At 39.6% G+C, this 27124-nt stretch overlaps 1 protein-coding gene across 2 annotated transcripts in view; it reads left to right on the top strand.

Annotated features, from left to right (window-relative positions):
* The window catches only part of SUGCT (succinyl-CoA:glutarate-CoA transferase), a 714296-nt gene that overhangs the window by 300766 nt on the left and 386406 nt on the right, over window positions 1-27124 (top strand). For both annotated transcript variants that reach the window (XM_072791643.1, XM_072791644.1), the window contains 2 exons: window positions 3465-3536; window positions 10585-10682. In XM_072791643.1, coding sequence (XP_072647744.1) covers window positions 3465-3536; window positions 10585-10682 — 170 coding nt within the window. The remainder of the gene's footprint in view (window positions 1-3464; window positions 3537-10584; window positions 10683-27124) is intronic.

Genomic DNA, 27124 nt, shown 5'->3' on the forward strand with positions numbered 1-27124 from the left:
ACATTTTATTTTCTCTAATATCCTTTATCATTAGAATATGGTATAGAATACATATAAGATATAAAATATGCTAATTGACTATTTGTGTTACTGGTGAGGCTTATGATCAACAATAGGCTATCAGTAGTTAAGCTTTTTTAAATTAAATTTTATTTATTTATTCATGAGAGACACAGAGAGAGAGGCAGAGACATGGACAGAGGGAGAAGCAGGATCCTTGCGGGGAGCCTGATGTGGGACTTGATCCCAGGAGTCCAGGATCATGACCTGAGCCAAAGGCAGACACTCAACCACTGAGTCACCCAGGCATCATAGTTAAATTTTTGGAGAGTCAAAAGTTATATGTGGATTTTCAGGTGTGGATTGGGGCATTGGCACTGTTCATGGGTCAAGTGTACATATTTTCCTGTGGAATCGATCATTCTTTCCTGTTGATGATTTTCCTGTTGGGGTCTGTAATCGACAGTTCTTGTAATTGACACCGAGTCATAGGACTTTTCCTTCTAGTCTCCTGACTCCACTTTAGTGAGGTTTCCCTTTCTTAATTTCCACACTCCGAATACCATCATACTGGGGTTAGAATTTCAACATGTGAAGCTTGGGGAGACGTAATTATTCAGTCTTCAGCCAACAGTATTTTTTTTTTTAAGTTTTTATTTAAAACATATTCATTGAATAAACACTGTAATAATAGTAACAGGGAGCAAGTAAGTGTTTAAAGAACCCAATCTTACCTTCATCCTTATAAATCTATTTGGTAATCTTTAATTGAGTTTGGTGGCTCAGCTACTATTCAATCTTCATTTTCCTATAATCATTAACTAGTTCTCTCCTCAAAATTTTGAAAGTTGTATATTGGTAAGCATATATTTCATGGTATAGTTAAGGCTTAAAGGAAGAAACACGTCTTTATTAATTAAAAGGAAATGAGGATCTCTCAAAATGTAAACTTGCTGAATATCACGTCATTAATCTAAAATTTTGAAAATCTTTTCTTACATTATACTTGATAACACACATTGTTACTTCACGTTGCTTATCTACTCCCCAACTCAGTTTTTCTTGGAAAAACTGCAACCAAACCAAACTCAACACCCGAGCGAACAGTCTACCTGTGTACCTTCATAGTTATCAATAGTTTGTTGAGACATCTCTGCTCAAGATCTTTTGCCCCTCACTCACATCTCCATTGCAAATTCCCTTTCTATAGTTTGAGAAACACTATTGCATTATTTATAACACTAACTTTGCATTTCGCTGTGAACAGGGATCATGTGTTATCTTTTTAGTAGCATTCATTACCAAATCAAGCAAAAATGTAAATAGAATAAACCCTATTATAGTGTTTTGCTTGAGATCCATTTTAACCACAATTCTATTATATGGAAGCAGGTGTCTGAGAGATTCATTGCATTTTATAACCACTTATTCATTGCCTAACATTTTTCAGGTATCATGTTAGGCCTAGCAGGAGAATAAAAAGAAAACCTACAAACTACCAGCTTCAATCTCCCAGCACCGCACAGCAGGACTTTCTGTGATGACAGAAATGCCCTTCATCTGTGCTGATACGGCTGCTACTAGCCACCTGTGGCTATTGAGTGCGTGACACGTAGCTAGTGTGTCTGTGGAGCTGTTTCTTAATAACATCTCTATTGGAATATAATTCACATGTCACATAATTCGTCCATTTAAAGTGTAGAATTCAGTGATTTTTAGTGTATTCGCAGAATTGTCCAACCATTACCACAATTTTAGAACATTTTCATCACCCCCACAAGAAACCGAGTACTCATTAGTAGTCACTCCCCAAATTCTCCCAATTTTGTCAGCCCAGTGTGGCTGCTAATCTTTCTATCTCTGTGGATTTGCCTATTTTGGACATTTCATACAAATGCAAACACTATGTGGTCTTTTGTGACCAGCTAATTTAATTTTAGTTTATTTAAATTCAATAGCCACATGTGGCTAGTGGCTACCATTAGAAGCAAGTGTAGTGAAAGACCACATACAGATCCTTAAGGAATGCTGAAGGCTAAGGAGAAAATAATCCTAAAAAGGGGGGCATGGAATACAGGTGGAATACAGGTCAGAGAGATATTAGACATGGACTCAGATGGATCCTAGAGATAAGACGGGTTCCTGGAGGAAGGGATGGTTAACAGTACCAATTAATGAGGTCAAGAAAGAATAGTTTCAGTGTAGTGATAGAATAAGTATCTTGATGACAGACGGCATTGGAATGTGGTGTTCATGAAGAAATACAGGCAGGTGGAATTTTTATATCATTTAGAGATGGAGGAGAGGAAGAAAATTTCAAGATAGCTTGAGAAAGGCATCAGGACTGATGGAAATTTTGTTTTCTTGCTGCTTATATTGTTAGTGTAGCCACAAGCCTAAATGTAGGCAGAAAAAAAGGGACCCAGTGGGAATGAAGAGATTAAAAATGATTGAGCAGGGTTCTGAAGGATATGAGTGAAGGTGGGAACAGGCTTAGCATAGGAGCAAGCCCTGGCAAAGAAGATAGAAGTCATCTATCTCAGAGACAGGAATAAGTGAAGAAAGAGGAGGTGAAAATACAGAACAATTTTTACTTAGGAAGGAAACTTACAGGAACTCCTTTACTTAAGGAAAGTGGGACTAAGGCCTTCTGACGGTAAAGTTTGGGTCCTCCAACCAGCACTGTGATCATATGTGGAGAAGGGAGTTCTACAGAGGACCTAGGACTCTGGTATTCTTGTTACTGCTCAAACGAATATGGCTCCTAGAAGCAGCAAACATTTTCAGGTACATAAAACCACATGAGGTGCAGAGATCCAGATGTGTCCATTGTCACTTACTGAAAAGTGATAATTGTCCAAGAGTTTACATCTGAGATCTTCAAAGACAAAATGTATCAGCTTACCCATCTTCTCTTTCTCCTTCTCCTCATTTCCTTCCTTCCTTCCTTCCTTCCTTCCTTCCTTCCTTCCTTCCTTCCTTCCTTCCTTCCTTCCTTCCTTTTATTCTTCTTACACTTTATAGAAAGCAATGTACCTTCTTGGTCTTTGCCCTCCATGGAGAACTGGAAACAAACAAAACACAAAAGTTTAGAAAAGCCCAACAGTAATCCATACTATAATCAATATAGAATTTCATATTATGCTAATATAACAAAACTGATTTAGTTTAGTATTTTCTTTATTTTTCCAAGCCACTCATGCAGTGTTACAACAGCTGGTAGAAGAGCCAAGAAGTGCTTTGAAAATCCCAAATGAAAATAACTATGCAAATATAAGAGCAAAATATACTAATTGATTGATATGGATTTTATTAATAATGTTGCTTTAGAGCATACTTTCTATATAGAACTTTTAGAAATTAAAGCTAACTTGTGGTATTTTTAATATATAAAATTATATATTTATATACGTATGTATGTATATATGTATGTATGTATGTATTAATTAATTTATTTATTTTAGGCTTTTAAAACCAAGGATGGATTTCTTGTGGTTGGAGTAGGAAATAACCAACAGTTTGCTACTGTGTGCAAGGTAATGTGTAATCCCTGGGATAGGCAGATGATCTGTGCAATAACTCACTTTGTACAAAGCCAGGAAAGTTCACTTTTGCCTAGAACAATGTTGTTAAGTTTATCGCCAACTTAAGACCACCTGCCTTCACCCTTAACAGTGTGCCCTTTTTATACTCATAAGTGCTAAGGACATGGTCTGAATTAGCATTCTGCCTTTTTTTTTTTTTTTGAGGTACCTGGCTGTATTCTGAAATGTACTATAGTACATAGTAGTCTCAATTATCCTCCAAAATGATCTATCAGTCCAGTGAAAAACAGGAAACAAAAATAATTCATTTTAAAGGGATTTTTAATACCAGGATATTTTTTCTTTTCACTTTCCTTTTTTTTAAAAAAAGATTTTATTTATTTATTCATGAGAAACACACACACGCGCACACACACACACACACACACACACACACACACAGAGGCAGAGACACAGGCAGAAGGAGAAGCAGGCTCCCTGCAGAGAGAGCCCTACGTGGGACTTGATCCGGAGACTCTAGGATCATGCCCTGAGCTGAAGGCAGACACTCAACCGCTGAGGCACTTATGGATCCCCTTTTTTTCTTTATTCCCTCTGTAACAACCTGAGATCTAATTAGGCTCAAATATAATGTGATACCAAATTTATTATATTAACCCCTAGAAAACTAAACTTTTTTTTTCAAATTAGCCTTTGTTTAATGATTACCTTTCTGCAGAGTTCATGTTTTAAGTTATTAAGTTAATATTACATTAAAAATATTGCTTCTCAACAAGATTTTTATTTTATTTTTTTATATTTTAAAAAATGTTACTTATTTATTCATGAGAGACACAGAAAGAGAGGCAGAGACATAGGCAGAAGAAGCAGGCTCCCTCCAGGGAGCTTGATGTGGGACTTGATCCCAGAACCCCGGGATCATGCCCTGAGCCAAAAGCAGATGCTCAACCACTAAGCCACTCAGGTGCTCCTCTCAACAAGATTTTTTAAAAAGGCCTTGGAGTCACGTAAAATAATTTTATGTTGGAGATTTTAAGTTCTTGGCATCACTTAAAATTTTTTTGATGTTTTTACTACTTACCTAGATTTTTGGGGTTTTGTTTGTTTTTATTTAAGTCTTTAGGTTCCTATTTGCTTTTCCCAGTTCTAATCCCAGAAATCGAATCTAGCTTTAAAAAATGTATATAAGTTTTTCTTTTAATTTCTCTGACAGGTAGGGAGAGGTCTCACCTATTGAAGATGTTTTTTTTGATGGGGAGTTTATTTTCTTGTACTAATCACACATACCACTTACTCTGACTTTTCAGCTTCATTAAAGATGCCTGTGAATTCCTCAGGGGAACTTTATTTATTGCCGTTAACTTGTTATGTACAAAAATTATTTATTGCTGTGCCTCTTTTGTATGAACGGTTAATGAACACAGCTAAAAACCACAGTAAAGGGGTGGAAAGTACCGCAGAGAAGGTGACAAATGGAGCCCTTCTGCAGAAAGGGCTGGAACATCTGAGGTGGGAAAGAGGAGAGCTTTCATAGCGGTGACTCTGAGTAAGTGTAGAGAAAATCGATTCAAACATTTGATCTGGGATCAAAGAATCTTTATTATGAACGGTCAATGTTAAAAATATGAAACATACGGAAGCCGTTGCCTGTGAAGTCATTTGCGTACTCTAGCTGCAGAGATGTAAAAGCCAGTTCATTGCTATAAATGAGTACAGATTTTCTTCCTGGGCCATATGTTTTGGAGTTTTGTCTCTCCAGAGAGGGGGGTGGTGGATGGGGTGGGGGGGAGAAATTACTGGTTGACATATTCTTCACTGTTGAAAATAACTGTACTGAATTCTTTTTATTTTTGATTCATTACTGCTGATCAGTTTGAAACTTTTGAACTTTCTCATAAATATCCATAAGAACATTTTCTGAAAAAGATTTTTATTTCAAAGCAGAATATTTGCCATAAGTCTAAGTACTCAAATATGACTTATGGTGATGGTGTGTTATGATACATTTGTTTAAAAGTAGACCATCAGAGGGCCTTTGAGAATGGCATACATGACTTTGTTTCTCCATATGTGAGTGAGGAATGATAATCCCTCTTATAAGCCATTAAGACAATGTCTATCAAATTCTTTGAGATACTCAGAAGAAAAGTTTTATGTGCAGAGGATTTTTAATGTTATTCATGTCATTTACATCTTGAGCAAACATTGCAAGCTGATTGACTTTTTATATCCTTATGTGTAAACTGGCCCTAAGAACCTTTAACCTAAGAAAAACTATCCTTTTCCTTATTCCATACATAGTGGGTTTCTTCTAAGAATTTTTTTTGTTGTTGTTCAGATTTACCTTTTATTGAGGGGCTTGTCATTCAAACTGGCCTTATAGGAGATGAGGTCCCCAGTAAGTCCATCAGCTGATCTTTTTCCCAGTAAGGTCCATAATGAAAGATAGGGCAGCTCTCCCTCCTCGAGAGAAATACAGCAGTATTGTCTGTGATGAATGAGTAGAATTTACTTAGGCCTAATCTCTTTCCAAAATGGAATTTGATATACCAGCTGAATAATACTTCTTGGGGACGGGTCCTATTAAGGAGTTCTTATTGTCAGGAATTAGAGTGAGAACAAGAGCAATGGGTTCAAGGCTTGGGGTTCAGAAAAATCTTTCTGCATATAAAGTGAACCTTGGCTTACAGCAAATCCTATTTTATGTCTCTTAACATGATACAGAAGAGTAGGGAACATGAGCATATGTAAGCTATTTTAAGCTGATTGATGCCAACACTAATGGGTATTCCTATTTGAAGTACATTGACATCCTTTTAAAAGTCATTTAGACTGAGAGTTTCTTTTATTGGAGGCAATATGCATTGGTTCTCAACTTTAACATGCATAGGAAATCTCCTTGAGCCTCATTCCCAAAGATTTGGACTTAGTATGTCTGAGGTGGGGTACAGGAAACTTCAATTTTGATAAGCATTGTAGTTGATTTTGGAGCAGGTGGTCCGAGGACATTATAGCATAATTCCAAGGCATACTGTGAGCCTTGAAACTAGTCAGGTGACCTCTGGTCTGACACTTAATCTCTGCTAAGTTTCTGTGTTTTCCCAATAAAATGAAGATTAGAACACATAACTATGCTAACATATAACTTCTGGGGTTTTGTAAGAGTCAGAATGAATAAGTAGTAACATGCTCAGTCCAATCCTGGCTCACAGTATGTGCTTAATAAATGGCCTCTATAAAAATTAGGTTCGGAGATTCTGGTTCTGGGTAAGATAGAGTAAGCATACTTCTCCCTATCTCTCCCACTGAACACAGTGATAAAACCTGGAAGAGAATGTGTGGAGCATGTCTAGGGTGGTGCTGAAAAGTAAGTAGTAGGGAGAGAATTGAGGAAGAACACTAGAATTAAAAAAAAAAAAGAATAAAATACCTCTAGATCAGCAGTAAGTTTACCAGTCTTCTTTTTTTTTTTTTAAGATTTTATTTATTTATTCATGAGAGACACAGAGAGAGGCAGAGACATGGGCAGAGGGAGCCTGATGCAGGACTTGATCCCAGGATCCTGGGATCATGACCTGAGCTAAAGGCAGATGCTCAAGCACTGAGCCACCCAGGCTCAGTTGTCTCTACAATTATTTCCTTACATGGATACAGCACAGCCTAAAATGTAGAGTGGAAACTAGGAGACAGAGCTGAGCCCTAGGAGATACCCTTCTTTCCTGGAGTGAGGAGCCCAAAAGTGAGTTCTGATAGCAGAGAGAGTGTGGGAATCCTGCATCTTCTCTCCCTGTCTGTTTTCTTGAGTCCTATGCCACGAACAACCCTATAGTGGCAGCGGCAGATGAACAGGATCTATACAGGATCTAAACAGATCTAACAGGATCTGAGGAAGGAGAACTTTCCTCTTTATCTCTGAGCTGTAATCCCCCCAAATAGGTGGGTGAACCCTTGTTGCTTTTCCTCTGTCCTCCTATTGCTTGGCCTCCACCCTGGAAGTCAGCTAACCAACGGGGAGCCTCAGGGAACCTGAGAGAGCCCTCAGAGGGGGATGAGCTTCAGAAAGCCACCCTGGAAGGTGTTTGTGAACTCATGAGCTCACCCCTGAGCCACACATATGCTGATCTGATCCTAACCAGCACACCAAAGAAGTTGAGAAGGAAGTTTGTGAACAGATGACTGCCCAGGTGGCAGCGTGACCATCAAGTGGGGCACATCTGGGGCAGACTTGGACAGCACTGCCAGGGCTTCGGGAGTGGAACTAAGTCTAGAACCAAAGCACACGGGCAGGTGGGTAGGGGCTTGCAGCCTGGACCTAATTAGATCAACTGCTTGCTAAAAATGATAACAATAAAATTTTGCTGTAGGATTTAAATAAGGCCCAGAGGCTTATACTATAATATTTGAAACATCCAGGATGCAATCCAAATTACTCAGCATATGAAGAACCAGAGCTTGCATGAGAAAAGACAGTCAATAAATGCCAATGCCAAGAGGACACAGATGTCGGAATTAACTTACAAAGACTTTAAAACAGCTATTACAGAAATGCTCCAACAGGCATCACAGACACCATTGAAATAAATGGGAAAGGAGGAATGTCCAGCAAAGAAATAGAAGATAGGAGGAAGAACCAACTGGAAATTGTAGAACCAAAAAATATGACCACCAAATATAAAAAGAAACCCCTCGCTGGATAATCCCGATAACACAATGGAGATGACAGAGGAGATGGTCATGGAACTCAAGGATGGATAAGTAGAACAATAAAGAGAAAAAAGACGGTCCCCTCCCAGAACATGAAGGAAAGAAAGAAAGAAAGAAAGAAAGAAAGAAAGAAAGAAAGAAAGAGAAAAAGAAAAAAAGAAAGAAAGAAAGAAAGAAAGAAAGAAAGAAAGAAAGAAAGAAAGAAAGAAAGAAGGAAAGAACAGGCCTTCAGGAGTCTAGGAGCCTGTGGGACAAAAACAGAAAGTCTAACACCAATGTCCTTGTAATCCCAGGAGGAGAGGGTAGGAGTACATGCTTAAGAAATATTTGAAGACATAATTGCTGAAAACTTCCCAAACTTGGCCAAAGATAAAAACCTACAGATTTAATACTTTCAGCAAACCCCAAATAAGATAAACCCAAGTGAACACACGCCTAAACATACCCAAGACTTCCCACTGAAAATGAAAGACCAAGGAAAAAGTTTTGAAGGCACCCAGAGGAAAATGATATATTACCTGTGGGAGAACACAGACTCAGTGAACTGCACATTTTTTTGGCCTGAAACCGGGAGCCTAGAGCCAACTGGCACCAAACTGTCAACCCGGAACTCTATGTCCAATAGAGATGTTCGTAGGAAATGAAGGTTAATTAAAGACATCTCTCCCTCCCTCCCTCTTTCCCATCCTTCTTCTTTGAACAAACACACACTTCATTATTTCTTTGCGGGGAGGGAATAGCACCTCGTTGGAATACCTCACATGTATTTGGTGCTCAGTATGTCAAACACTTTCACTGACACTGAATCATTCCACCTCAGGCGACACTTTTTCAAGCACGTAAGGGATGGTTGTGATCACAGCTCGTGCAGCAGCCTCTCTAGAAGCACTGTGAATGGCAGCATGGCTGAAGGCAGAGCCATAATTACTTTGACCCACTCTTCCATACTAACTTTCACAGAGAAAAGAGGTGACGAGTCAAAGTCAGAGAACGACATCTGAGGATGTTCCGGTTACCACCGAGTACAATCACTGAACAGTTTGTTTTAATGCAGCCCCTACTATTTCTGGGTGAGGCCAGATTTACAGGTTTAACCCATGATTTGGTGAAGGGACTTGCTCCTTCTGGAAATAACGTATTCACTCTTAGGGAGGGAGGGTGGGTTTCCATTCCTGGACAAGCCTGGAGGCCACTTCTGGGATCAGGTGTGGTGGCAGGGCAGTTTTTAGAAAGGTCGCTCTATGCAGTGTCACTTTTTAAAAATCTGGGGGAGTAGTGCTGTCTTTATTATTCCTACAGGAAATGAATAAGTGAACCACCTGAAAGAGAAATGACACTGTGGAGATGCTCTCTTTACTCCAGGGGACCTTCTTCACTTCTCTGTCCTTCGTGGGATGATTAATGGATTGATTTTATTTAAACTGTGGGAAACAAATGAAACCATTAAATGTTTATACTTAAAGCAAATGCATTACTAAAGGTAGTGAAGCTTTCTGTAGGCCACATGGCCTGCCCCAAGCCCATAAATGCTCCTTCTGACTTTCCAACACAACTGCCAAACACTGCCTCCACACATTCTTTATAAAACTTCTTTTCCATTCCAAATCCACTTGGTACTTTCATTATGGTCTTGTTAAAATTGCAAGATGTCCAAAGGGACTTGCAAGATAGATTTTCCCTTTATTGAGGAGGAGCAAAAGAGGAAGTATATAAAAGCATTTCTATTTGGTATTCCTTTAGGGAGACATATTAAAGAAAAATAGTGACACTTCTATAGGAAGAATATCTTTTAATTTGACATTGTTTTAATGGTGAGCATTTGGGGCAAATGTATATGCTTTTCCTTTATTTTAGCACCTTGTACAACATCCTGGATAGGACTTCTGGGACAGATAATATTATTTTATTTACATGTGGAACAAATAAGTGAATGTACCTACAAGATATATGTTGATTATGGGCTTCGCGTAAGTGCAGACATGTACTTATGATATCGGTTCTCAGAATTAGGTCAGTTCTTTCCAATTCTGTATCTCTTTACCTACTCTCTCTAGACAAGACTTATTATGGGGAATCTGATAACTCTTGCTCTGTGCTCGCATATGTAGGCACAAACTCGAATGTAGCAAAAACGTCTCATAAATGGCAAACTCAATCCTAATTGCATGATCCTTCCCTTCATATTCCTTTCTTGCTCCCTATGCCTTTGTCTGGAAGCATAAAGGTCAGCAAGGAATGGTCCTGGGGAGCATGTTAGTAGGACCCGAACACTTGCACTCACAGGCAGGTACACGAAAAATCTGAATTATATACTAAAATTATTTTCCCTTTTTAGATCTTGAATTTGCCTGAACTGATTGATGACCCCAAGTATAAAACTAATCACCTTCGTGTACAGAATAGAAAGGAGCTTATCAAAATACTATCTGCACGGTAAGCTTGGCTCCACTATTAGTACATTGGAGAATTAATATGTCATTAGCAATTGCTCGGTGTGAGGGGTGTGTGTGTGTGTGTGTGTATGTGTGTGTTCTTTTTTTGCCTTACTTAGATTAACTTGTAATTCTCTTCCATTTGACAAAATGCATTAGTGGAAAGGTATTTTAAAGCTTGCTTTTTCTTTATTTGAAAGCATTTTATGTGTCTTATTAAGCACTGACTCATAACAATGATATAAATAAGAAAAATCGCAATGGCTCGAAAGAGATTGCTTCTCTACAACACGTAAGTATTTGGGTTTGGTCTATTTTAAGTTCTAATAATAACAATACTAAAAACAAAAATAATTGAACATTTTTGGTTTTACCTTTGCTGTTCAAATGCTCTACATGTCATCCCATTTAGCCCTTATAGTCATCTTGTGAGGTAAATTCTATTCCCATTTTACAGATGAGGAAACGGAGACAAAAAAAGGTTAAAGCTCTGCTATGAAGTTTGTTGTGATGATGTTTTGAAAATGCTAGATGGAGTTATGGGTCATAAAGTATTAATTTAAGCAATTAGAGTATTTGATTTCCAGATTATTCCATTCATGTAGGGTTATGTTTTTGTTAAAACCTGTCTCAAATCTTTTGAGTTCTCCCTCCAAAAAGGGTACTAATTCTTAATCTTTCCTACCAGTTTCACTTTTGTTTACATCTAAACTTCTCCATCTACAGAGTAGGCATCGTGGTTTTTGTGGCTCTAAATGCCCAAATGCTGAAATTCTTCAGTGCGGAACATTTTTTTTTCTCATAGTGCCCATAAATTAAGTCCTTTTGTTCCAATATCATATCTTGTCTTTTGAAAGGGCCCTTGTATTTCTCTGTAGTATGTATCAAAATTCCTAGACAATAAAATTCTGCTATCGTGATTTTTATTTTGGACCCCTTGGTATTTGGGCATCTCTGGACGACAGGCACTTCTCTGCCCTGCTTGCATCTCCTCCATGTGCCTTATGCTCTTTGATCAATGGGGGCTCTGTGTGGGCCTATCTGTGGAGAACACGGGAATGAGGCTGGAGCTCCCCTGTCCTGGTCGTTAGTGAACTATCAATCTGATTCTACCACGAAGCCTAAGAGCCCTCAATCATTAACCTTTCCCCGCATGAGAACTGGCCATTAATAAAAGCATTATTTCTGCTTTTTGCCCCTTCACCTCTCAAGCAGTGTTTTAATCCATTTAATTCATTGATAGGACTTTTTCCTTTCACACCGTGGTTACCCAGTTTCAATAATAGGCATTTGTGAGAACCTTATCAAAAGCTCTTTGATACTCTAAATAGATCATCTCCATGCTGTGAGAAGAGTAGACCCAAGGAAAATAGAAAACCTCATCAGATACAAGTGTCATCTTGTTCTTTAGCTGCTGGCACTTTTATAGTGAAGCTGGGAATCACAAAGTTATCGGTTTCCTGGGTCCCAAAACATCAGTTCCTTGCTAAATCCTGTTGTAGAATTCCACGGTAGAAAGACTTTCAGCACATCTGTCACCGATTAGTTTCTGTTTTCTCTCTTTGGGGTGAATGAAATAATCTGCCAACTTTTTCTTTCTCCTCTTATAGACACGCAGAAGTGGAAATTGCATCATTTTGGAGCCTTTAAGATTCTTAGGTCTTTTATTCAGACTTCACAAGGAATAAGGAAGTAAATCACATGGAAGAGATGAGGGGCAGCCTGGGAGAGGAAAGTTGATAGGGGAGGTGATGCTGTCATAGGTCCTTCAAACACAGACCGCAGGGAGCCCGCGGGCCCAGAGCAGGCCAGCATCCATGCTCTCCCGTGCTAGCGTGTTGATGGCTTTGGGTGCTCTCTTGTGGTTAGTGGCCCTTCCGTCTCTTCCACCTCAAGTCTCTTCTGCCTGGTGGATCAAACAGTGATGAGCAGGGAAGATCAGGATGTGTTCTGTTCCCATTTACAACCTTGTCCTTGGTTTTGCTGAACAGATGTCACTGGATCCACCAGCACCCTTCAGTGCTCAGCTTTCAAAAGTCTCTTGTGAACATTCAAAACATGTGTCATTTCCATGATAGGATTCTATGTTTTTTTATGAAATATTCAAAATATTCAGTGGCTCTCTGTTACAGGAATAAATCTGGCCTTTTTTGTTTGACCTCATCGTCTTCCCCAGTGTGACACCATCTTTTCTTTCTACCTTTTTCTCAGCATAAAGCCCCTGCCATGGCCACACTCCCATTCTGTGTCTTCTGTTCTCTTTCTGGAACACTTCCCAGACTTACTGTTATTCTGAAACATAGTCATGTTTCAGGGTCCATTCTACAGCTTCCTGAAACCATCCTCAGATGTCTCCATTTGGGGTCCCAGTCAGATGACAACACTTTCCGAAAAGAAGATGTCCTTGCGGGCCTCAGATCTAGCCTACCAGTTATCAAACACAACCAAAATCAGCTTCAACTCTGGGGTTGATACTGTCCAAGGTGTGCTGAACGCACCGTTCCTTTCATTTGACAGCTGTCTCAGGACCGGTGAATCACGGACACGCTGACTCCCAACCACAGAAAGGACACAGGGAGAAAGGAAGGAGAGGAGCTAGCATTTATTAGATGCCTTTACTACTAGCCAGAGAAGCTTATTCCCACTTTACAAATGAATATTCTGAAGCACAGGGAGGGTTAGGTACGTAGCGAATAGTTGGTAAGAATTCAAAAGGCTGTGTATCCTTCCCACATGTTGTATTGCCTCCCTGAAGTGGTCCATGAAATGTTACTGTGTCTTTACTTACTCAATACATATTTATTGAGCACTAGGGATAGAGAATTAAATGAAACAAAGTAAGTTGGTGAAAAAGAATGCAGGGAAGGAAAATGAGCAGTGCTGAAAGTTGGTCAAGTTGGTTGTGAGGCCGGCGGTTCCATTTAAGCCAGTCAGGGAGGGACTCTCTGATAAAGTGAATTTGAGCTAAATCCTGATGGAGGGATCCCTGGGTGGTGCAGCGGTTTGGCGCCTGCCTTTGGCCCAGGGCGCGATCCTGGAGACCCGGGATCGAATCCCACGTCGGGCTCCCGGTGATGGAGCCTGCTTCTCCCTCTGCCTATGTCTCTGCCTCTCTCTCTCTCTCTCTCTATCATTAAATAAATAAATAAATAAATAAATAAATAAATAAATAAATCCTGATGGAGGTCGGGGAAGGGACCTGCAGATGACTGGGAGAAGCTTTCTGGGCAGCAGGTGCATGGCTGGGAGTTGGAGGAGTAGCAGGGAGGAAAATGAGCCTGGAGCTCAGGGATCAAAAGGAAGAGTGGGAAGAGGTGGGCCCAGAGAGAGAGAGAGAGAGAGAGAGAGAAGATGTGTGTCCAGAGAGAGAGAGAGTAGAGGGATGTCGGTCCAGGGAGAGAGTGGGGGGAGATGGCCAGCAAATCGTGTTGTAAAAGTTACAATAGAGTCGTTTCTTAAACCTGTGAAATAAAGGAATTTTCATCAGAAAGTGAATTTGCTTCTCAGCAACTACTATTTTCTATGTATCCTGAAGATCCATTTTTCCCCAGTTTTACTGAGATATACTTGACATATAACATTGTACAACTTAAGGTGTACAACACATAATGATTCGGTATTTATGGGTATTGCAAAATGATCATCGCAATTACGTTAGGTAACATTCATCACCTCACAAGGTCACAATTTTTTTTCTTGTGAAGTTTTAACATCTACTTTCCTTCAGATACACAGTATTGTTAACTACAGTCACCTTGGTGTTCTCCTATGGAATTTATACGTGTTTTTTGAAGGTCTACCAGAAATGTCAGTCACTTACCTCACTTTTCTGTTATTCTTGCTAACTACAGTTTGATGCTCCTTTCTGAGCGCAGCCAGGCTCACTCAGGAAGGCAGCTGCATGTTCTTGTCATCAGCTGGGTTTTCCACAGTCAGGACACACACCATTCCCCTCAGGTGCTCTCAGGTGTTACTATTCCCCAATCGTGGCCGTGAAGAAGGTTTTTTTTTTCTTTCTTTCTTTTTTTTTTTTTTTTAATTTAAAGGTGAAGATTTTCCCCTTGAGCTTGCCATTTTATCCAGGCTGTTGCAGAAAGTCTGTTTACCCAGCTGCGAAGACTGAAAACTATGCAAAGCTAATGCATGTTCAAAGTCCCCAGCTAAAACACAGAAGAGATATAATAGAGATGAATCCAGGGCCTGTTAAAACAAACCCCTTCTTTGCAATGCCAAGGAGCAACAATTCCTAAGCCTGTGCCCCTCATGCCCCAGATCAGCATCTTTGCAATCAGAAGGACCTCAAGGGAGAGATTAAAAATCATGATGTGTGCTGGAACCAAGAAGAGGAGGATAAAGATGTTGTATTGGTAGTTGGGGAGAAATAATAGGAAGACATGAAATGAGGAGGAAGGAAGAGAGAAATGGTGGAGAAAATAGAAACACAGTTTGTTTTATTTCTCTCCCTTCCTTTCTTCACCATTACTGCACCCTGCAGCTATAGAGATAGAAAAAGAGGTCTGGGCTCTTAAGGAGCTCATGATCTAATTATGAAAATAAACAAGTAAAGCAGTGGCTTCAGTAGTGTGTGAGGTGCCATGGTAAATATCCAGGGTGCCGAGAGCCCAGAGAAGGGGCAGCTATGTCAGTGTGGGCAAGTCAGGGAGGGCTTCCTGGAGGTGGTGCCACCTGAGAGGAGTCATAGAGGACAAACAGAAGTACATGAAGGAACAAGAAAACTCAAAGGGGAAAATATTAGACTGAGGGTGATTTCATAGGGAGAAAACAAAATAAGTCATAGGAGAAGACAAATAAAGTAGCTTGGAAAGAAACTGATGACAACTTTTAAATTGCTTTTTGAAAAATGCTACACACGTTAAGCAAGTGGCTGTCAATACAGTCCCAGTGAAGGCATTACTAAAAAGTTGGTTACACTCCGATGATATAAATAAAAATTAACAGTGTAAGATAAATTTATTTTTAAAATGCTATGGCAATTCCTTTAGTGAAATACGTAATTATTTTTGGTTTTGAATGATCGGAGTTTTTTTTTAAGTTTCTTGTATGTATTTGAATATTTACTTATTTTTAGAGTGCCCTGTATTAAAACACTGTGAAATGAAATGCCGTAATTCAGGGCCTTCCAAACAGAAGTGCTAGACAAATATTTGTTGAACTGAATCAAAGGTTTATTAAAGAGTTTCATCTAAACTGATCACTTCCAAAGCTTGGTGTCAAATTATTTTTAGTTGGCTTGTTCAGAATATTGGAGAGTTGGGCCTGGAGCATTTTTTTGGCTGTTGATAGAAGGGTTGTCACATCAGAGATGCCTGAATATAATGTTAATTTTTTTTTAAACTGACATCTTGGTACAAATCAGGCAAATTTCATCTTTCTGCTTCCCTGCCTTAGTCTTTTATGGCATCCCCACAGCTTTGAGGAGAAAGTTTAAGCTATTTACCTTTGCTGTTGTTGTTTTAAAGATTTGTTTATTTGCTTTTAAGAGAAAGAGGTGGAGGGAGGGGCCGAGGGGGAGAGAGAATCTCAAGCAGATGCCTTGCTAAGCGCAGAGCCTGATGTGGGGCTCGATCTCGTGACCCTGAGTTCACGACCTGAGCCCAAACCAAGGGTTGGATGCTTAACCAGACTGTGCCACCCAGGTGCCCCTAAACTATTTACCTTAACACGTGCAGTCATTTCCCACCTTGTTGCAACTTCTTATAATGTGGCCTGGTGCTTTAATCCTGAGTGTCTCCCCATATGCTCATTGCTTTTCTTTCTTCCTTCCCTTCTTTTTTTAAGATTATATTTATTTATTCATGAGAGACACACAGAGAGAGGCAGAGATACAGGCAGAGGGAGAAGCAGGCTCCCCAATGAGAAGGCAGCCTGATGCGGGACTCGATCCCAGGACTCCAGGATCATGACCTGAGCCAAAGGCAGACGCTCAACCTCAACCACTGAGCCACCCAGGCATCCCATGCTCACTACTTTTCACCAAAATGATGAAACTTCTTTGTCTCCCTGGCTGCTATCAGTCCTTAAGGATGAGCGCAAAATTCTGGGCTTTCCCTGCCTCACCTGTCTGCCGTGGACAGCCCTTCTCCTGCTGCTGCATCAGGGCATCTACTGTCCACATCAGCTATCCTCCTTGACAAGACAGTAAATTTATGTTTCTTAAATAATCTTTAAATTAATTTCTTACTTTGCAAAAGATGTTCTTGAGAGCCGTCTTAGGTACCTGGCAATATTGAGAGGAAGGTGCAGAGTTTCCATCTGACCCCCATCCCCACCCTGTGTTCCACCTGCCACCATCAACCCCCCACCAGAGCGATACCTCTGTTCAATCCATGAATCTACACGGACACACCATAAGGGATTAGATCTTTCTTTTTTTCATTTTTATTTCTACTGTCTGTTTGGGTTTTCAGTGCTCAAAAAAAATGTTTTAGCGAGTGAGTGTATGAACCAAGAAGGGGCAAAACCATCCAAGTTTGGCATAACTGGCCAAAAGGGAAAAGACAGAATTCCTAGCATCAGGTCCAAATAAAAAGAGAACAGTGGTGGCCAGAAATGCAAACTTATTCTAAACTAACCAAAGAGGATGGCATTGTGATCACAGAATGTCAAAAGGCCTGAATGTGGGGCCAGAATCTTCTACTGACTAATTCTGTAGCCTTGAGCTGGTCCTGATTCCTCTGAGCTTCGGGTCCTCCTGTGGATACAATGCGTGTAACAATTCCTAAGTCTTAGTGAGAATTAAGATCCGGAACACACATGAAAGCAGCTTGCACAGCACTCAGCACACAGCAGTGCTCAGTCTATTTTAGGAGAATCTCAATCCCTTAGAATCTTAAATTACTGTTCCCCAAGTTTTTACTGTCAAATTTCTCCTGTATCTTTTTAACTCGTGAACCCCCTATTTTTGAGAAATTTTTCTCTCCCAAGCAATACACATTTCATAAGTTCCACAATTTCTATTTAATAAAGTCCTATGTAACTGCCAATCAAATCCTAATCAGGGTAATAGAAATATTATTGTACTGATTGATTGATTTTAAAGATTTTATTTATGTATTCATGAGAGACCGAAAGAGAGAGGGCCAGAGACACAGGCAGAGGGAGAAGGAAGCAGGCTTCCCGTGGGGAGCCCGATGTGGGACTCGATCCCAGGACCCCGGGATCATGAGCTGAGCCGAAGGCAGATGCTCAACCACTGAGCCACCCAGGGGCCCTGTATTGTGCTGATTTAATTCCAGTGACAGGAATTATTTGTATTTGGCCTGTGTGGCCTCGTCACAGCTAAATACATGATTTCTGTTAAACTCTTTTGAAATAGTAAAAAGAGCTCCCAAGACCTGGAATATATTTAACTTAGTACTACATTCTTAATAAAGGCTATTCATAGTGCTTCGTCTTTTCTAGCCAAAAGTGGACCTTAATGGCTCGTAGTCTATTCCCTTTTAAGAGACACTTGTTTCTCAGTGTGGGCCACAAATTTGGAACTTGTGAACAGTCCACTTACGTTATTCCTTGCATTTGTGGCTGTACCCTCATAGAGAACGAAGCATTTTGGGTTTCTTACCTGCTAGGCTGTGTTAATAGCCCCTGTGAAAGGCTTCAGCTGGGACCTTTGAACTCAGAAATCAACTATGTCCATGGGTTCTCCTGTGTCATTTTTATGGTTAAGTTTTTCAAAGTTTTAATGGATATTTTTGGCCTTCCTGAAAGCTGTTGAATTTATTTTTTGCTAAATAACATCTACAATTTCCTTAATTTTTATTCTTAGTAGAAAATGAAGCAATGGCTGACCTTTGAACCGCACAGGTTCACGTTTTTTTCGACAGATGCAGGGCAGTATTGCAAATGTACTTTCTCTTTATTGTGACATTGGTATTAACATTTTCTTTTCTCTAGCTTACTTTCTTGTAAGAATGCAGAGTATAACATGTGTAACATACAAAATATGTGTTAACCGACTGCTCGTGTTATCGGTAAGGCTTCTGGTCACAGTAGGCTATTCGTGGTTAAATTTTATGGAAGCCAAAAGTTATCCATAGGTTTCAACTGTGTTGGGGGGTGAAGGTGGGGGATGGCGCCCATAACCTCTGTACTGTTTAAGGGTCAACTCCACTTTATATTTAATTTCTTTTTTTAAGATTTTTATTTATTTATTCATGAGACACACACACACACACAGAGAGAGAGAGAGAGGCAGAGACACAAGCAGAGGGAGAAGCAGCTCCATGCAGGGAGCCCGATGTGGGACTCGATCCCGGGACTCTGGAATCACACCCTGGGCTGAAGACGGCGCTATACTGCTGAGCCACCCAGGCTGCCCTATATTTAATTTCTAACAACTGTCTATTACTCCTTTACCCTCCTCACTTTCTTAAATCCCCATTTTACTCCTTTCTCCTGTCTTCCTTTCCTGGCTCCATCCTCCTATCCTTAACTTGTTCTTTTACAATCTGAACTGTTTCAAAATGAAATTATAAGTGGATATTATGGGGACACCTGGGTGGCTCAGTGGTTGAGCATCTGCCTTCAACCCAGGTCGTGATCCTGGGGTCCTGGGATCGAGTCCTGCATCAAGCTCTCCGCAGGGAGCTGCTTCTTCCTTTGCCTGTGTCTCTGCCTCTCTCTGTCTCTCATGAATAAATAAATAAAATCTTTTAAAAAAAGGATATTATATATTGCCTTCCTTTTTTTAAAGATTTTATTTATTCATGAGAGATACAGAGAGAGAGAGAGAGAGGCAGGCTCCATTCAGGAAGCCTGACGTGGGACTCGATCCTAGGACTCCAGGATAACACCCTGGGTCGAAGGCAGGTGCTAAACCGCTGAGCCACCCAGGGATCCCCTATGTATCACCTTCCTAATGGGATTTCACTTATTTTCACAAAGGCTTCAGAGAAGAAGTGGTTTGCTTAAAGAACAGAGAGGATTTTATCAGTGCCCACCTATATGATAGAAGGGTTGGAAGAAACCCCTGTTCCATGAAATATAACCTTCCCTTACACATACTTGGCTGATTTCTGACATTAGGCAATTGTAGATTTTTTTTTTAAAGATTTATTCCTTTTCAGGGGGTCTGGGCAGAGGGAGAGGGTGAGACTCTCCAGCAGACTCTCCTATTCCTTAGGGTAAATAAGTCTTCTCAGGCTTTTTCCTCCGACTAGATTTCAGCGTGGAGAAAGTGGAGAAGTCATTAGCGTTCAGGCTGCCTAGGCTAGGCGAAGAGCGGAGTGAAAGGCTGGGAGCAGTCAAGAGCCCCAGAGATCGAGTTCCCCTCACTGATACTCCTGCCAGGGCCCGGAGGCTGGGGAAGTCTCTTTTTAACTCTGATTCATTCCTCCCCTCTCTAAACCTGGCAACCACTGACTCTCCCATGTCTACATGTTTTTAATATATATAGAGAGAAACTTATTGTTTGCTCCCTCTGAAACTCTTTGGTTGGTCTAATATTCTCTTTCCCATATGATCGCATTTTAAAATCTTCCTGCCAGCCTCCACCCCCCCCACCCCCCCAGACTTTATTAGTATCTTATGAGGCTGCATTTCATGTGATTTATGTATCTCCTCAACCTACATGGTTAGTTTATTGCAGCCCCCCCCACCCAACCTCTTCTAATGCTTTGAATCACATCATTGTAGGTTTATCTGGCATCCACGGCCCTCTGCAGAGGGCCGGTTTGGATAAATGGATCTGATGTTTTGGTGAGGGTCACATTTGTTTTCTTATGCATTCCATGGCAGCTCTGCCATTATCAGCTAATAGCTGGGTCCTAGTAAAATGTCTATATTTTATGTGGTACATTTTCTGAATGTTGGTTCTTTGGAGATAGGTTTAAGTGGCTATGTGTTGTTAACTATAAAATCAGCCTGGAGGGAAAAAGAATGAAAGAAACACAGCCCTGGAATGTATCCTCTTGGCTTACAGAATGCAAAGGGAACTATTGCAACTCCAAACAAGCTCCTCGTGACCAGGGCTCTTTCCACTCTGTTAAGAGAATTCTTTGTGACTGAGAATCAAATGATGTCTTTTAAGTGAGTCAGGACGAAATGGAATGTCATCCCCCTCGTCCCCCCTCCCCTATTTTTTTTTCTTTCCAGGAGGGCTATAAACCATTCCATACTGCCTTTTAGTAGAAAGAATTCGCTGGTAGTGGGGGGATAGTTGTATGTATGTGCAGGGGCGGGGGAGGGGGTGATGGTGGTGGGAGGGAGTCCAGTAAACTCTGCTTCCCTGGATAAAACATTTAATACCCTCGTTTCTCCATTGCAACTTAATGTATATTTTTAGATTTATAGAATGTTAGAGTCCTAAACACTTGGGGAGCTGGATAGAGCCTCAGATACCATTGGTCTTAACCCCTTCCTGAGAGAAAGAACTTAGAATTTAATGGCATCATGGCTCGAGGCTCCGTGCAATCTGGTGGGAGACTCCACAGAGCTAGCTCAGGAGGCCTTCCTTTTGGGAGGCTGTAGGCACGGTCCTCCAGACTTTTCTGGCTGACCTTGTTTTGCTCTTGACTTTCGAATTGGATAGAGAATCTGGAGTTTGACTCAGTCTCTTGACACTCTGGTTTGCTCCTCAGACTCCCAGACTCGCCCCTGCCCTGCCCGATTTCCTGCCTGCCTCTGGCCCAGACTGAGTTCTGCTCGGCAACCACTTTGCCCAGGCCTGCATTCTATTCTTATCTCATCCGAGCTTCCGTGCTCTAGCACAGGCCTTCGTCTGGCCTTTGATCTTACATTAACTGATGCTTCTAGTAGGAGCTGACCCCACCTTTCTTCCAGTGCTGACAGCTGACATCCCTGCTGAGTCTTGATTTCCACCAGCTGTCCAGCCTTCCAGACCATTCCCTGGTGACCAGCTGCTCCTGACCGTCTTCACCTGGATGAGCCACAGTAGTCATTGCAAGCTACGCACTGCTTCCAACACCAGACCAAACCTACCTTAGTTCTACTTGAACATGTTTTGGCCAATAACACATAGCTCATCAGTGAGGCTCAAATTGGAAATCTCCCCGATGATCAATGCCTTTTCCATAGAACTCACAGAATAACTGCTTTCTTCTCTTTTCTGTAACTATAAGTTTTGTGTTTAGAATCATACTGGCCACAGAAAGAAAATAAGTGGAACATTCTGCACCTCGCCCCCATGCTCACAAACACACATGCAGACACAACTTTTAATCTTTGAATTTATAAATTTACATTTTTCTTTCTTAATGATTTTTCTTCCCTCTATTGTGAATTGTTTTTCTTTTTCTCATTTGCTAACTTTGGAAAGAAAAATCCAGACATTGGAATGTCTGAGTTTATTTAAGTCTCAGTACTCTGTTCAATTTAATGAAGGGAAACAAAAAAGGGAAAATCAGAGTGCTGGCCTGGATCTTCATGGCCCTGGGGTTGACCCTTTCTGGTGGTCCTTGATATATACGGTTATCTGTAAAATAAGAGTAATTGAGTGTTCCAAGCTATTTTAAAACATGTCAGGATATAGAAATATACCCTAAAATATAGAGAGTCAGAACTATTAGAAAGTTAGAAATTGTGAGAAACATAATTGTTTTTATAATTATTTAACATGCTATTGTCTAAAATAGATTAAGAAAGAAAAAGAGGACTTATTTGGTATATTGAATGAGGTGGAAGTAGTTGATCTATGGCACACTGCATACTCAGCTAACAGAGCACAGAGTCTTTTCTAGTGTCTCTGGAACATTTACAAACACTGATTATAGGTTAGGTTACAAAAAAATCTTAGCTTCAAAAAAGCAAAGCCAACTACAATGAAATATTCTAAAAATCAATAATAAATTTAGAAATATAAGCGTAGATAAAATGATAAAACAGCGTATAAGTAAAAAACCTTTAAATGGGATTAAAATTTTAAAATCTCAGTTAACTGTTGCGTTATTGCAAACCATCCTAAGACTTAACGTTTTTAAATGAGTCAGCAAACTTTCTCTTTAAAGGATTAGGTAGTAAATACTTTTGGCTTTGGGGACTAACTGATTTCTACCTTAGCTGCTTAACTCTGCCACTGTAGCAAGATAGCAACCATAGACAATACACAGTGAGTGCTCTTGACTGTATTCCTTTTTTAAAGATTTTATTTATTTATTCATGAGACACACACACACACACACACACAGAGCGAGAGAGAGAGAGAGAGAGAGAGAGAGAGGCAGAGACACAGGCAGAGGGAGAAGCAGGCTTCATGCAGGGAGCCCGATGTGGGACTCGATCCCGGGACCCCAGGATCACACCCTGAGCTGAAGGCAGATGCTCAACCACCGAGCCACCCAGATGCCCCTATTCTTTATTTTGTCCATTTCCAAAAAACCATTACCAAACCCATATGAAGGAAGTTTATTCTTATGTTTTCTTCTAGGAGCTTCATGATTTCAGGTCTCACATTTAAGTCTTTCATCCATTTTGAGTTAATTTTTGTGAGTGGTGTAAGATCTTGGCCCATTTTCATTCTTTTATGTGTGACTATTTAATTATCCTAGTGTTATTTGTTAAAAAGATTGTCTTTTCTCCATTGAGTATTCCTGGCTCCGTGGTCAAATGTTAGCTGACTGTATATGCTAGAGATTGTTTCTGGGCTCTTGATTCTGTAGTATTGGCCTATTTGTTTTTATTCCAGTATTATATTGTTTTGAAGACTATAGCTTTATAGTATAGCTTAAAATCAAGTGTGGTATCCCCTGATTTGTCCTTTTTTCTCAGATTTCTTGGGCTATTTGGAGTCTTTTGTGGTTTCATATAAATTTTAAGAGTGTTTCTTCTATTGCTGTAAAGAAATACCACTGGACTCTTGATAGGGATTGCTCTAATCTATAAGTGGCTTGTGATAGTATTGACATTTTAACAATATTAATCCTTCCAATCCATGAACATGGGGTACTTTTCTGTTATTTGCATCTTGAAGAAGACACAATGAAAACTGTCTTTCATCAATGTGTTATTGCTTTCAGAGTAGAGATCCTTCAATGCCTTAAATTTATTCATAAGTGTTTTTATTGTCTTTGATGCTATCATACATGGGGTTTATTTATTTATTTTAATTATTTATTTATTTTTCAGAAATTTGTTGTTTGTGTATAGAAACACTACTGATTTTTGGATGTTAATTTCATATCCTTCAACTTCGCTGAATTCATTAATTAGATCTAATTGATTTTGTTGAGCATTTAGGATTTTCTGTATATATAGCCATATCATTTGTAAACAGAGGAATTTTATTTCTCTTCCATTTCTTTTAAAGAAATTTTATTTTTCTTGCCTTAGAATTTAATTCTAATTCTAGTTAGAATTTCTAGTACTGTGTGGAATAAGAGAGGTGAGAGTGGGGACCCTTGTTTTGTTCCTGATATTAGAAGGAAAGCTTTCAATCTTTCACCATTGAGTATGATGTTAGCTATGAGCTTGTCATATTTGGTCTTTACTATGTTGATATGTTCTCTCTATGGCTAATTTATTAAGAGTTTTTATCATGAATGGATGTTGATTTTTTCAAATGCTTTATCTGCATCTATTGAGATGATCATATGATTATTTTCTTTCATTCTATCAATGTGATGTGTCACATTGATTTATTTGCATGTTGAACCACCCTTGCATTCCACTTAATAAATCCCACTTGATTATGGCATATGATTCCTTTAGTGTGATGCTGACATCAGTTTGCTAATATTTTGTTGAGAATGTCTGCAACTATATTTATGAGGGATACTCGTCTGTAGTTTTCTTTTGCAGAAGTTTTTTTTTTTCCTTTCCCCTCCCTGGTTTTGGTATTGGGTAATGCTGGCCTCATAAAATGATTTTTGAGAGTGTTCCCTCTCAAAAAGATTTTGAAAAGGATTGGTTTTTGAAAAGGATTGATGTTAATTCTTCAAATATTTGTTAAAGCATCTGGGCCTGGGCTTTTTTGTGTTGGGGGATTTTTGATTACTGTTTCAATCTTTGTACTAATAATTTGCCTATTCAGATTTTGTATTTCTTCCTGATTTAGTCTTGATAAATTATATATTTCTCAGAATTTTTTCATCTTTTTCAATGTTGTCCAGTTTATTGGTGTATATCTGTTTATAGTAGTCTCTATGGTCCTTTGAACTTCTGTTGTGTTGTAAAGTCTCCTTTTTCATTTCTAATTTTGTTGATTTGGGTTCTTTTTCTTCTTAAATTTGATTTAAGGTTTGTCAATTTTGGTTATCTTTTCAAAGAGCCAACTCTGGGTTTGGTTAATCTTTTCTAATGCTTTACATTTTTCGGTTTCATTTATTTCTTCTTCAATTCTTATTATTTCCTTTCTTCTGGTAATGTATGACTCAGCTTATTCTTCTTTTTCTAGTTTCTTAAGGTATAAAATTAGGTTGTTTACTTGGGATCTTTCTTGCTTATTATGTAGGCCTTTATTGCTATGAAGTTCCTTAGAACTGTTCTTGCTGTATCACACAAGTTCTGATATGTTGTTTTTGTTATGTTTGTCTCAAGAGACTATTTCCACTTTAATTTTTTCATTGACTCAGTGGTTGTTCAGGAGAGTGGTGTTTAATTTCTATGTATTCATGAATTTCCAGTTTTTTATCTTGTCATTGATTTCTCATTTAATACCACTGTGGTCAGAGAAGATACTTGCTATAGTTTCAATCTTCTTGAATTTGCTAAGACTTGTTTTTTGGCCTAACATATAACCTAATCTAGAATATGATCCATTTGCACTTGGAAAGAATATGTATTCTGCTGTTGTATAGAATGTTTCATATTTGTCTTTTAGTACATTTAGTCTGTAGTGTTACTCAAATCTACTCTTTCCTTATTGATTCTCTATCTGGATAATCTGTCTGTTGTTGAGAGCAGGGTATTAAAGTCTCCAACTCTTATTGTATTACTGTTGATTTCTTATTTTAGTTATGGTAGTTTTTGCTTTATATGTTTAAGTGCTCCAATATTGGGTGCACATATATTTACAACTGTTTTCTTGAAGGATTGACCCCTTTAGCATCATATAATGACCCTGTTTATCTTCTTTTACCATGTTTAGTTTAAGGTCTATTTTGTCTGATACAAGTATAGCTAACCCTGCTTTTCTTTGGTTATCATTTGCTTAAAATGTCTTTTCCCATCCCTTTGCTCTCAGTCTGTGTGTCTTTAAGGGTAAATTGAGTCACGTGTAGTGTACAGAGTCACTGTAGTCAATTTCCAATGTCCTATCCTCCAGGTCACTGATTCTTATGCTGGTTGAGTTTCCTATTGAAACTCTATCGAAGTCTTCAATTCAGTTATTGTATTTTGAACTCTGAGATTAATTATTATTATTTTTTTGATGGCTGCTGTTTTCTTGTAAAGCTTCTTATTTTTGCTTCTGCATTGTTTTCCTAATTTTGTTTAGTTGTCTGTGTGTTCTTATAGTTCACTGAATTGATTTAAGAGGATTCTTTTAAATTCCTCATCTCACAGCTCATAAATATCCATATTTTTAGATCATTTATTTAAAGCTTTATTGTTTTCCTTTGCTGATATCATATTTACCTGGTTTTCATCCCTGATTCCTTATGTTGGTATCTCTGCATTTGAGTAATCAGGCTCTTCTTCCAGACTTAACAGGTTTGTTTGGGCAGAGACAGTTCTTCACCAGTTTGGGTTTTTGGGTATGTCTCCTGGGAATGTCCTTGGGCAGGTGGGGACTGTTATTATGATTTATTTTTGGTCAAGGAAACTGTTTGAGCTTTAAGGATGAGGATAGGGATGGTGTGCCAATGTCTGAGGATAGTTGCGTAGGACTATGGGCTTGGTTCCCTGCCCAAGTGAGGCTTTGAGATGGGTCCATGGTTGCCTGGATTCTCTGGCAGGCTTACTAGATGGTAGGGACTGGGTACTATATTCAGTAGTAGTTGGAACTAAAATTTAGCCTCCTTGCCCTGACCAGGTAACAGACAGGACCCGATGAGCCTATATAGCTCGTTGTGTAGGGACCCAAATCAGGCTAGGGTATACACTGAATTCCCTGGTCAGGTGAGGCCAGTGGTTTTGCTCTGCAGATGGAGAAGTCCCAGGCTGTGCTCTCTGTTCAAGTGGCGCTCTATGGAGAGCTGTTGAATGAGCTAAGCAGCTTCCCAAGTATTTTGGTTAGGTTCCTTGGTTGAACAGGCTGAACATGGTATTCAGTGATAAGGGGGAACTATGAATTAGAGTCCTGCCTGGATACAGTAGGAGAAGCAGCTCTAAAGCTGGTAAAGCTCTTTGTTTCCTTAACTCAAGCCAACCTTCCCTTAAGATCCCTGACCAAACAAAGCTACTGGCTTGGTTCTGCCAATGCACCTCTCCACTTGAGTCCCACTGGGCTTCACAGCTTCTAGGAGTTGTTACTGGTTCTTCTGGTCAGCGGGGCCAGAAGGACACTCACTCTCCATAGTGGGTGAGGCC

The sequence above is a fragment of the Canis lupus genome, chromosome 21, assembly GCF_048164855.1.
Source record: "Canis lupus baileyi chromosome 21, mCanLup2.hap1, whole genome shotgun sequence".
Taxonomy (NCBI): domain Eukaryota; kingdom Metazoa; phylum Chordata; class Mammalia; order Carnivora; family Canidae; genus Canis; species Canis lupus.